The sequence below is a fragment of the Urocitellus parryii genome, chromosome X, assembly GCF_045843805.1.
Source record: "Urocitellus parryii isolate mUroPar1 chromosome X, mUroPar1.hap1, whole genome shotgun sequence".
Taxonomy (NCBI): domain Eukaryota; kingdom Metazoa; phylum Chordata; class Mammalia; order Rodentia; family Sciuridae; genus Urocitellus; species Urocitellus parryii.
This window is the reverse complement of record NC_135547.1, coordinates 117,526,155-117,539,983: the sequence shown is the minus strand read 5'-3', so window position 1 is coordinate 117,539,983 and position 13,829 is coordinate 117,526,155. Positions and strand designations below refer to the sequence as shown.

General features: G+C 39.1%; 1 protein-coding gene across 1 annotated transcript in view; it reads right to left on the bottom strand.

The window, feature by feature from the left end:
• Sh3kbp1 (SH3 domain containing kinase binding protein 1) overlaps window positions 1-13,829 on the bottom strand; it is a 332,949-nt gene that overhangs the window by 162,007 nt on the left and 157,113 nt on the right. Inside the window, exon 4 of the mRNA XM_026405448.2 lies at window positions 3,553-3,656. Within this exon, the coding sequence (XP_026261233.2) occupies window positions 3,553-3,656 (104 nt within the window). The remainder of the gene's footprint in view (window positions 1-3,552; window positions 3,657-13,829) is intronic.

Below are 13,829 nucleotides of genomic sequence, written 5' to 3'. Positions count from 1 at the left end.
TAAAAAGATTGAGGGTGGAAGGCTGTGGAATTTTAGAAAGATATGTACTCCAATTGCTTCGTTTATGTTTTCAATGCACGTTAAAGAAATCAATGGGAATTGTAGAGGAGGCACTGTGGATGCACAAAGGAAGGAACTCAAATCAGCAAACCCATATTTAGGGAAAAGGCCTTGATCCTATATCATGACATTACATGATAAATGACAAATGAATATATATTGTGAGATTTTAAGCTAAAATTAGATAATAAGGTAGATGCATATCATTTTTGAGGATTCTCTACTTGATTCGGCTATTTCAAGAAACGAGTCCATAAGGGCCAACATTTTGTGTGTGTGTGTGTGTGTGTGTGTGTGTGTAGCTCTGCAATACTTAGTAGAAATTAATCTATTATTCAATAAGAATATAATCTAATATGTACATATACACTATTATATTTTTATTGATTAATAGATTGATTATATATTACTACAAAGCTAGTATTATGTTTTTTTACCTTAATCTGTCCTTCAGATTTAAAGGTTGCTGTTTATTTGGGGGGTTTTGGTCTTTTGTGTAATTAGAGAAGAGTCACCAATTACTACTTATACAATATTTACTGTCAGAGAAAATGACAGTTTTTATATTACACAATGACAATGGCCTAATATTTGAAATATTACAAGTAAATTGGAATTATAAAGAATAATAAAGTTTTTAATAATTTTAAAAATATGGATTAAAAGATCAGCCTTTACGCTTTATGTAAGTAAGATGGACCCTGTGGCTATTTCTCCTTTTTTTCTAATGGAAGCAAGCCCAGAATAAAGCCTGGCACTCATCTGGAAGTGAGTGGAAAGGAGCCTGATATTGCAGATGGTGGTAAAGGCCTCCTGTCATCCGGGTGGGCACTGGCACAGCAACCCACCCTTGATTTCCCAATAGCCAACAGGCAGGCAAAGTGGGCAATATTTCTCAGAAAGGTAGCAATCACTTTCCTTTCCTTCATTTTTGTTTTTCTTATGCATTATTAAAATATTAAAGGAAAAATCATCTATTATGACAGGACCATTTTTAATTCTCGTTCCCATTCAGTCTTTGATGATGTGCATCTGGATATATTTTACATGATTATATCCTAGTATACACAACTTTGTGTTTTGATCTGTTCATTTATTTTGCAAAAAATTTTTTTCATATTTCCATTTATTCATTTACTTATTCAGTGAGCATTTGTTAAAGTGCATATTAGGTTTCAAGCATTATTCCAGGTACTATGAATATAAAGATAGATAAAAACCAGGTCTCTAGTATTGAAAAGTTCTCAGCTTAGTGGAATACAACAGATAATTATAAGGTAAAGTATCCCAATAAATACATACTTAAAGGCCTCTGTATTTACTATCTTAATGGCTTCACAATCTTCTAGCTGGAAAATATAACTTAATTCCCTTTCTTGATTATCTTTCATTATCACAAACATTGCTGCAATTACCATGTTTCCCGTATATTTTTTCTTTCATTAACCATTTTCTGCACATAAATTCTTAGGAATGAGATCACTGAGTCGACAAGTATTATTCAGATTCTTTTAATAGCTCTTCACATACCTTGCTAAATAGCTTCATCTAAGTATCATGCAGATACACAAATTCATCAGTTAGCCTAAGCTTGCCAATAGTCTTACCATTGAACACTTTCTTAGATATTCATAAGTAGAAACCCATTTTTGTCTTAATTTATACTTCTTTAATTAATATCAGGGTGGAACATTTTCTTGTGGTTAAGAATTTTCCCCTTGTGGCAGCGGGGTGCAGTGGTGCACACCTATAATCCCAGCAGCTTAGGAGGCTAAGGCAGGAGGATCGTGGGTTCAAAGCCAGCCTCAGAAACTTAGCAAGGCCCTAAGCAATTTAGCAAGAACCTGTCTCTAAATCAAATATTAAAAAGGGCTAGGGATGTGGCTCAGTGGTTAAGCACCCCTAGGTTCAATCCAGATCTCCCCCAAAATAAGATTTTTCCCCTTGTGGGATTTGTGTTTATGGGCAAATTTATCTATCACTTATCACTGCTCTAGTAGCTTCCCCAAAATTTTCATGTTCATATATAATTTTTTGTTATAATTTTTTATAAATTTTCCCTATTTGTTGCTCTCTTTTGCTACATTAGCTTCAAATCATATTAATATTTTAATTTGGGGCTGGGGATGAGGCTCAAGCGGTAGCGCGCTCGCCTGGCATGCGTGCAGCCCAGGTTCGATCCTCAGCACCACATACAAACAAAGATGTTGTGTCCGCCGAGAACTAAAAAATAAATATTAAAAATTCTCTCTCTCACATTCTCTTAAAAAAATATTTTAATTTACATTCTGTTTGTTTTTTTCCTCGGGAATTTCTTCCATGGCTACTATCTTAAGAAAACTGACCTATTGTTGGAATAAATGTTGGTTTTCTATTGTCCATTCATTTATCACTCATTCAACTTTCAAGAACTGTTTCTATGTGCCTTGCTTGACAACAGAGACTTAAAAAATGATGAATGACATAACAGTACAAATTATTCAAAACTTGGAAATGGGCAAAAAGAGTTATAGGGTGTCCTCCCAGTGCCACTGGAATCCCATTAACTGCTTCTCTAGGGACATACACCTTTGTTTGGCACATTATTTACTATTTCTGAGGCTGTGAGGTCAGTTGGTATTCAGGGGGAAAAAGTAATCAGAAAATTCTTTCTATATACAGATACAAATGATCAATCAGAATAATGAAGCTCTAAGTCTGAGGCTCAAGATCTTCCCAGGCCCAAGGGAATGGAGCCTGAGAAGCCAACCCAGTGTCAGGGGGGCTATTTCACCAGCAAGGCTGGCTTTGAATAGCCATGACCAAGCAGGACATGGGAATGTGGTACAACAAAAATAAAGGTCTCCAAACCAATGGATCTGTCTTTGCTCCTCAGCCCTGTCTCTTCTTGGGTCTATTAAGGCTCTTTTCTTATCTACAACAGTAAAGTAGTCAGGACAAGTTCAGTGAGCTAATTTTTAAAGGAACCCATCACAGGGCTAGACATATAGCTCATTGGTACAGCACTTGCCTAGCATGCACAAGGCCTTGGGTTTAATCCTAGCACCGCAAAAAAGGAACTTCCTCACACCTGCCATATACTTGGTCTTCTAATAAATGTCATTTATTTTCCTTCCCTCTAAATCCACTGTGGATTCTGAATCCATGCTGAACTGATGGATCTTAGTCATTTTAGACCCCCAGAGTCTATCATCAATTAAAGCAGAAGAGAAAGTTGGTGATGCTGGGTTGGAAGGCATTAGTATACTGTATTAGAAAGACAATGGTTTCAAATGGCCCCACATCTGACCACAGCTGGCCTGAAGCATTCCTCTGAAGTAACCCGTTTTCTCAGAAGACTCAACTGGATGATTTCTAGGGTTTCTTCAAGTTCGAACATCCAACTTGAAGTCCAGGTAGCCTGTGCATCTGCAACAAGAGCTTCCTGTGGCTGTGTGTACAGTGGGTCTGAGGGCCTCATGAGGCAATGGCACTACATGGCTGCTTGCTTACCTCTCCTACCACCTCTATGATGTCACCGACTTTCAGCTCAAGCTCGTCATCATTCTGGGGCAGGTAGCTGAACGCCACCTGGCATCGGCGCCTCCGTCGCTCCCCTGGATGGGAAAAGCAGAATATTTAGATACAGTTCTTCTCCCAAACTAAGATTTTTAAAGAGAGGTTTCCTAAGCATGCAGGCAAATTAAGCTGACTTGTCTCAAATATGCTCTCTGGGACATGGCTAGAGGCACAGCAGCCCTGATCTCTTAGAGGCAGTAGAAAGCAGAGCAATGCTTCTTGGTCTTTTAAAAGCTGCTGGGTCAAAAAAGGCATGGATATGAGAAACTGATCCATTGGTGCAGAGGCAAAAACCCCACCCCTGAAGCACTGGAGCACAGTGTTGCCTTAAACGGTTTTCCATGGATAGGGCTTTATATTTGCTGCAGTTAATTTTTTATGAAAGCTGATGTGATGTGGTAGAGAAACAAGAATGGTCTGCTTTGAATGCTAGCAAGGCAGAGAGCATTTTCCCCCAAATGGCAAAGGAAAAGAGAAAGTATCCTGACCTTTTTCCTGCTACTCATCGCCCTTTCAACATGCTGGAACTCAGGCCTGATAAGCAAAGGCTGGTTAGGTTTCAGTCTGCTCTTGGTACCATTTTAAATGCCCCACAGGGTTCAACAAATCCACTTCTTTCCTCTTCCCTTGGTCCCAGGGGATCCATTAACAGGCTCCCTAGCTGTCTACACAGAACCAACCCAGGCAAATCAAGATAAAAGCCAGGGCCACACTTCACTTCACCAGAGGACACTCAAGGTTACATTATCTCACTCACCCAGGGTGGCCCACCTGGGAGCCTCCAGTTTAGAGCTGGTTCAAGTACAGATATGTCTGTCCACAGCACATCTGCACCACAGATGTGCACTGTGGGGAAAGAGAACATGAATGTGGGACATGTCTGTGTGAGAGAGAGAGAGAGACACAGATGACAGAAACACAGACATGCAACAGTGGAGGCCCAAGTCAGAGAGAGGTGGATGAGAGCTAAGATGGACACTGCCCCAGAAGTTTGTTGCTTATAGCCAACACCTCACACAACTCCTTCACACCACCACATGGCCTAGAAAACCAAAGGGATCAACGACTTCAAAGAAACACATTTAGAAATGCTAAAATTATTTTGAGGTACTGCCTCTGGGGATTCTTTTTCTTTTCTAATCTTTTCCCTGAGAAAGGAAGTCCCTGTAGGGGTGATCACAGAGCACATTAATGCCCCCATGCAGCATGACATCACACAAAGAGGAAGGTGTCTGTGCTACATCTAATGTGCTTTCCAATCAATATTTTTCAAAAGCCGGCGGCCTAGTTCCCTGTTTCATTGTTCTCTTCCTGCATCTCACTAAGGAAGAATAGGGTTGAAACAGGTACAAGGACAGAAGTTCAAATCAATATCTTGTCTAATCACATCTTTGATGACTATACAAATAATCTCTATCTCGTCGTGCAAAGTCATCCGCCAGTGCATCTTAATAAGAACAAACTCAGAACTCTCAGGCCCATCCCAGGTGAGCACTGCAGCCTATCACCATAAGGAGGGCCTGGCTCTCCCTGGAAATGAAGGTCCCTGCATGCTGGCTTGTTTCTCCAAGGCAGCAAGGCCAGGGGAGTGATATTCCAGTGCAGAGAACACTATCACTGCTCCATGGCTTCTGATACCATAGAAGGTAAATCAAGTACTCTGCGCCATAGAGGATAGAAGTTTCTCATTCTAGGGGCTGGGGTTGTGGCTCAGCGGTACAGCAGTTGCCTAGCATGTGTGAGGCGCTGGGTTTGATTCTCAGAACCACATAAAAATAAATAAAATAAAGGTATTGTGTCCAACTACTGTGTGTGTGTGTGTGTGTGTGTTGTATGTGTGTGTGTTTTTTAAGAAAAAGAAAATCTAGATGACAAGGCAGTCTTGGCACCCCTGTCCAACCCCCATCCCCAGTTAGACCCCATTAAATGAAGTACATGAGTCTTTAAGAGCTTTCATTTTCTACACATTATCTTCAAAGTAAATTCTGCAGACACAAATTTGAGCATGAAACAAGTAAAATGACAAATGTCTGAAAACTGACACAACCACAGAAATCATCAAAGTCCCTACCAAAATGACTTAAAAGTAAAATGTGAAGACCCAGTGTTAGTTGAAGCTGTAAAACTTACAGTTATACATAAGTTCATATCTTCAAAAAAACTCTCTATAGTAAAACATAGTATCTAACCCAACACTGCACAGATGGCTAGGGCAGGAGTGATACATTCTTAGAAAAAAGACTAATGTAACAGACTTAGGACCTGGAACAGAACCATCAGATTTCTCTAGAGCCAAATCTCTACATTGGACTTTCCTATGGAAGTCCAGACCTGCCTGGTATCGGAAGAATGGTACATTCACTAATTTCTCTCTACCAAGCTAAACAATATTTCTTTAAAAGCCCCTAAGGGCTAGGGATATAGTTCAATTGGTAGAGTGCCTGCCTAGCATGCACAAGACCCTGGGTTCAAACCCAAGCATCACTAAAAAAGTAAAAAAGCCTCTAATAAGATTACTTAATTGGTGGCATGAAGTCCTATAAAACACATTGTCAACATACCCAGAAAAGCCCTACAGAGAGCACAAGGGAGAGACTCCGAGGTAGCTGGTGGTAAAGATCATGTCACCTGACCGCAAGCAGAAACAGTAACCCCACCCCCTAATTGGGATAGTTCATGATCCTTAAAGCTCTTCTGATACCCATCACTATTAGCTCATCCTGCTGGTCACGTACCAAGGAAAGCACCAGAATCATTTTTGCAAATGAGGAAACCAGGGTTCACTGACTCACCAGAGTCACTAAACTAGTAAGTGGCAGTATTTCCTTAACTGAGTTCAGAGCTCTGTCTCCAGTCCTGGATGAACCAGCAAGTCCCAAATTCACTGCAATTTGTATTTAACTGCTTCTTGCCACACATCACCCAGTCTTCACCATAACTCTCTCATTACAGGGTACTCCCAAGCTCCAGTATGCTGCTTTCCTAGGCCCAAGTTCTATCACATCCCTGGCTTGAGCTCGTGTGCCAGACCTACCCAGCCTACGACCCAATTCAAGTGGGATGCCTGAAGATCACTTGCATCCATCCATCTTAAACATCAGGAAGTTCAGGGTGTCATTTTTCCTCTCCTGGCATTTCACTGACGTTTACTCATGAATCTTGACCTTCCTCATAGAGGCAGGGAGATGACATCTCCTTCTAATAGCTACTACAAATTGGAGATTAAAATGTATAATTTATCTATGCTTGGGATTTAGAATCCCTTAGTTTCAGCTACCACCTTCATGCCCAGATGAACTGGGCATAGAGTCTTTGGTGTGAACTCATTTTAACATACTTTACTGGGTTTTCTTCTCTGGAATAAACCAAGTCTTAAAAGAAAAGTTTTCTTTAAAAAATTAAATATATTTGCTGACTATGGCCAAAAATATAAGTCTTAGAAAAACTAAGAAGTAGTACAACCAGAGATATGAAACATTGTGCTCTATATGTATAATATGAATTGTAATGCATTCTGCTATCTTATATAACAAATTAGAATAAAAAAATAAAAAAAATTTTCTTTGTACATTAAAAAAAAAACCCTAAAAAGTAGAGAAAATGTGTTTTTCCTCATTCACATCAGCACCATTGTCACTATTCCATATAGTGATGTGTTTTCTAGGCAGAACCACTTCTCACACATAATTGAAACAAGGAATGGACATAAATTTTATCTATATATATTCAAATGCATATGCACACATGGCTTATCAAGGAAGTAGGAATAAGGAAGACTCCCAAAGCATACTTGATATGTCTCTACTTTATATGACAGCCATGAAATACACATACATGAGCATGTGCTCATGCAGGGACATACACATGCATGTATGAAAAGACAGGCTCACCTTCCACTCTCTCACTAGAACTCATAGCACTTTCCAATCTTAATTAGTTTTACTTAACAATGACTAACATTCACTGAGAAAGTACTATGTTCCAGGGTTTATTAAGCACTTTACCTGTATTATCCCCATTTAATCCTCAGGTTGAACCTTTAAGGTAGATTACTGACCCTCTCCCATTTTTACAGACAAGGAGATTAAGGAGGGACATGGAGATCAAGCATTTTACCAGAAATTTTACACTTAGCAAATAGAGAGCCTAGGATTTCAAACCAGGTGGTGCAACTCTAGGGGTCTGGCTGCTTTTAAGAAGACTCAGATTGCAGGAAGGATAAACTATGTTAACAAGGTCCATGGTTAAAAGGTGAAACCACAAAGTGAAAAGCCAGAAATAAGGAGTATTTCCCTATAGTTGCTGGGAATTGGGGCCTGTAGGCCCCTGTTTTAATGAAATGGAGAAAGCAAGGCAGCACATTCACCTTCCCTGAAAATGAAACAGCAGGAACTGAAAAGCAAACCATGGCCCAGTCCCAGAACAAGACAAACAACCATAGTTTTAGAGCCTTCATCCTAGGGTCTTTGGACAAGTGAGAACTTTACTAGACCAATTCATTCGATGGCCGATGAAAATATAACCACGAATAATGTAAAGATCTAAACCACTGGGTGAAAGCTTGTTGAGAATTAAGATGTTTACAGAATCTCAAAGTGTCTTTCTCAGATTATTATTAATTACAAAAGGAAAATGGTCCCGTAAGAATGGAGAAAGCTGGCAGATACAGCTTTACCCAAGTGATCAAAGTTACTTACCATTACCAATCACAAGACATTGACATTTATCATGTGCCTACAGAATACTCCCGTCACATCTACCTAAATCTAACCATGAGGAAGCTATTCTGCAAATCCAAAATGAGGGACAGTTCACAAACACTGACCTATTTTTTTTCCTTTTTTAAAGTCAGTGTCACGAAATATTTTTAAAGGCTTGAGAACCATTTTAGATTTCTAGAGAAGTAAAGATAACCATAAATATGTATAAATGTTAAATGTCAAATTAAAAGAGTGAAGAGATATGGCAACTATTAACAATGCATGATCCCTAATTGAGTTCTAGGATAAAGGACATTATTGGAAGAACTGGGTAAATTTGGATATGGACTTATTCTAGATAATAACATTATATTGTTACATTCTTGAGTGTGTTAATTCTACTGGGGCTACATAGCAGAATGTCCTCCATGTTAGGAAATACATTCTGAGGTATTTAGGGATGAAGCACCCTGATGATCGTATCTTAATTTTAAATTGTTTAAGAAAAAAAAAAGAGTGTATATGGAGACAGGGATAAAAAGAAAATATGGCAAAATGATAACTGATGAACCTAGGCAGACGTTCATTGGACCATGTTACAACTTTTCTATACATTTGAAATTTTTCTGAGTAAAAATTTTAGGGAGAAATGGGAAAATACCAATACCTGGGTCCTACCTCTAGAGATTCTGATTTCATTAATCTGGGGTATACCTTGAACATTTGGATTTTAAAAGATCTATGAAAAGGTGATTCTAATGTATAGCCAAGGTTGACAGATATCTAGACAAATCTGTTGTCCAAAAAAGAGCATCAGATCAAAAATAAATGGGACTTTTCCAGAACCACATTACTTTAGAGAGTACCTTCAGTATCTTTTCCAACAAAGAGTGAAATTGGACTTCTAAATATTTATAATATTATACTAATAGTGATAATTATTAGGTGAATGCTGGTATGCTGTGATTTTACTTCACAGGCTTTTGGATCTGTTGCACTACGTAGTTCTAAGTTCTGAAATGTGTTCCTGGAGGGCAGAAGGGTGGAGAAGATGGAGATCTCTGCTCTGCTGCGCTAGCAACATCACTAGAGGTGCAACAACTCCCCACATTACTTAGCAGCATGATGACTTATTGAAGAAGCTGTCCTTGTGTTGGAAACCTCAATTTACACAAGAGGCAAGGTTTCATATCTTGGGATGGAAAAAAACAATATAAACTAAACTAAATAAATATGGAGATTCACACATTTTTCTTGGGTCCTAGATGTGAAGGAAAAAAAAGTAAAATTAGTGATCTTGTGGACCCTGTATCATATCCTTTATTGAAAACATTTTCACTCATCAAACTGTTTTAATGTGATATGAGGGAGAGGAAGACACTTCAGAAACCATTCATACTCTGGGGGAAAAAGGGACTTCTTGGGTCTTTCTTTTCAAACCCCTCTTGGTTGTACCTGAACTGTGTCATTGGAAATATGTACATGTAAATGAACTAGCACTGTGTGGTCTCTGGAAATGAGTCTGCTTGATTTTTAAAGGGATGTGTATGATCGACATCTCGGCATAGCAGAAAACAGGAACTCCATTTGCCTGCTACTTCAAAGACAGGAGTCATGGGAAAAGCCATGATAGCTATGCCAGCCCTCATTTTCTCTCAAGTCCCACAAGAATACAGGACAAAATGTAGAACCAGTAGGGATCCACTTATTAGGGCCTCTGAGCCATAGTGAGGAGAGAGGGAGGCGGATGAAGTCAAGAGTCACAAAAAGAAAATCAACTTCATCTTGTTGGTGATGAAGGAAACGAACATCTAGTGTAGAGGCACTTTTGGCTTCAAACTTAAAGTCCCTTCCCTCAAATCTTCACACCAGACATATGAGGCTCAGGTTGCTTGCCCCATCTTTATAATGAGCACAAAAAGGCTGGGTAACTTGTCCAAGGCACATGTTAAATAGATTGTGGTCATCAGCCTGCTTCTTCTACTGATCCCAGAAAATACCTGGAGGGAAGACTGACAGTGAGTCTCTGGGAGACTCTGGCTTCCAAGCTAAGGATAAGGACTTTATTTTATGGGCTGTGAGAATCCAGAAGCCCCCAGACAGGTGTGTTAGTCAGCTTTTCATTAATGTGAGCCAAATTCAAGACAAGAACAACTTAGAAGAAGAAAAATTTATTTGGGCTCACAGTTTCAGAGTTTTAAGTCCATGGTCAGCTGAATCCATCACTCTGTGCCCAAGGTGAGGCAGAACATCATGGCAGAAGGGTGTAGCAGAGGAAGCCAGGAAGCAAAAGAAGGGAAGAGCCAGGGGAACAAGATACAATTCCCAGAGATGTCCTTCCTCCAGCCATTCCCCACCTGCTTACAGTTATCACCTAGTACTATCTAATGGATTAATCCACTGATTAGGTCATCCCTTATCATCTAATCATTTCACATCTGAATATTTCTTCATTGTCTATCACATGAGTTTATTGGAGGACATGTCATATCCAAACCATAACAACAAGGAAGTATGGAACAAGATGTGATGAGCACAGTGATAGAGAAAGAAGTGCTTGGAGTTGAGGGTGTGTAGGATGGCTTCGAGGAGAGAGCCTGAAAGTAGGTAGATGGCCCAATGGAAGAAGACAATGGAAGACAGAATGAATCACATACCCAGGGAAGTAAAGGTCAACACATAGTCATGAAGGCAGATAGACACAGCACCATCATCAGTTGATGAGTCTGTTGGTCCCTAGGGGGCCTGATGACTCTCTCTTACTTGTCCTTGATCCCTAGCACCTAGCTCAGTGTCTGAGAAGACACTCAATCCATTCTTGAGAAATGAATGGCTTAACAAGTTAATGAATACCTATTCTGCATCCTGTCAGTGGGTCATGGTTTTCTAGAATACAAACTCCCAGTCAAAGAGGCACTGGAGAAGGACAGGAAGGGTAGAGAGAAGGAGAGATTAAATATCAATAGTGTTAAATAGGGCACCCACCAATATATGCTTAAAAGTTAATGCCATCTTGAATTTTTGATGCTGTGGGGATGGAAAGATGGTGGACCCTGTGTTATTGCCACTGTGTCGGTGGTGCCTCATTCTCCACCAGCATTATAATACAAAATATCTGTAATTTTCAACAATGATCTATTCCTAACTGCTTTCCTCTTACAAATTCACAGTCTACTTGCAATTATTCCTACTAAAGAACAAATCAGGGTTGTATATGAACAAAATATTATGTATATTTGATTTTAAGTTTGGTCCTCTTAAAAGGCAGAAAACATTTATTTTAAGTAGGCAGAGATATTTGTGTAAGAATGTTCAGGGCAACATTTTTTCTAATACCAAATGCATATTGCACAGAAATCTATACGGGAAACCCTCTGAATGTCATGGTATATTCCACATCCATTAAACACAACAAGTAGTCGTATGCATATTGATGTGAAAAGGTGTCCATAATACATTTAAAAAAATTCATACATTATATGATTCCAATTTGATAAACACACATGCATGGTAACTGCAACACCATCAATTTTTTATTTATTCCTGATCACCCAGAACCTAGCACACAACATGCATTCAACAAATGTTTATTGGAAAATAAATGAATCCACTCAACAGTCAACTAATATGTGAGGACTCAGCACAATTCGATGAACAAGAGAAAAAGGTGTGCATGTACTTGAACCCTCTTGTGTAAGCACATGAAATGGTATGAAAGGCTATACTCTGAAGTGAAGGTGACAGTTTCTCAAAGTGACTTTGGGAAAGGTGTAAAGAGACTCATTTAAATGCTTCTGCACATCCATTTCTTTTTACAAAGAGCACGTAAAACACCATAATAGCCTATTAATTATCTTGTACTATGAAACTTATCTTTCTGAACATGCTTGCAAGATATTAATAGTAAAGTCAGTTCCTATTCTACAAGTAAATAAATACCAATTGAATCAGGCAGAAAGGTGCTTTCTGAGGGCCAAATGACAAAGAAACTCTAGTCTCTGAATGACAACTAGCTGCCTAGTCCATGAAGGCAGCCTAGAGAAATGGCTCCATACCTATAGCCCGCACTAGTCACAATTCTGATCAGATGCTGTTACAAGAGCTCTGAGGAGAGCACATTATCCTATCAGTGAGCAATCCAAGGTCATTTTCCCTGGCCTGACTTCCCTGGCCCATACAATGGTCTCTATCCAGGGGGAGGGGCCTGTGTCCATCTTCTGAGCTTCCTCACCAAACTCACTCATAGGAACACCACAGTCTCTCAGCCATAGGGGTTCCATCTCTGGGTTCCCGAAACAACCACTGCTTTTCTAACACTGTCCTCACTATTGTATTTTCATTATTTCTGAGAATCAGATTTATGTTTGTCTCCACCGCTTCAACCCTTAACTCTTTCATGAACACTTTTTTCGACAAATTCAACTCCTTCACCAACTCCCATGTGTGTTTTCTTATGGTTATGATGATACCATTTCTTCATAAATGCCCTCTCTCAATCAAAATGCGGGCCCAGGTATTTAGAAGGAGAGAGAGGAACACAAACCCCTGATCTAGTCCTATTTCAGCCCTAAAAACTTCAAACTAATGCACTATTTGTTTTTTATTTTTATTTTTTAGTTGTTGATAGACCTTTTTTAAAATTTATATGTGGTTCTGAGACTCGAACCCAGTGTCTCACATATGCTAGGCAAGTGTGCTACCGCTGAGCCCCAGCCCCAGCCCCCTAATGCACTATTTAATGAAGCCTCTAGAAATAGTCTAAAAGTTGGCTGATTAAAATATGACCAAAAAAATGAGTTTCTACTTATTGCCAACATAATATAAAGGACCATCAACTTAATAATCTGACTTTCTGCAAAGATAGGCTGCATGTGAAAATTTTCAATGTTAATACAATCATCTGATATTTCCTTAGAAGCCACATCTATACTATTGATGTCATGGGCATAAAGAATTCATTATCAGGCTGGGGATGTGGCTCAAGTGGTAGTGTGCTCGCCTGGCATGTGCAGGGCGCTGGGTTCGATCCCCAGCACCACATAAAAATAAAATAAAGATGTTGTGTCCACCAAATACTAAAAAATAAATATTAAAAAAAAAGAATTCATTGTCCTCCACCTCCACCATCTTATAAAAATAGTGTTTTACTGTTCATGAATTTATTGTCCACATTGAAAGCATTAAAACACATTAAGAGAACCCCCCTAGTAACAATGAATACCACCATTATGTATAATTATAATGTACCAATAATTTTTTAATTTAAAAAAGAGAAGCCTAAGCTCACAAGACAGAAGAAACACACAGCCCATTGGACTTAGCACTGCAACCACTATAGGACTCTTAGCCTCTCATGTATGCAATGGGGATGATGGGAAAAAGACCTACTTTACAGGCACGTTTAATGCCACCTGACTCCCTCTCTATTTCCATTTGGCTTTATACTCATGCTTCTGTTAAAAGGAAGCTTTGTTAATTATTTATACTGGCTCAACCAATTTTCTTTTCACC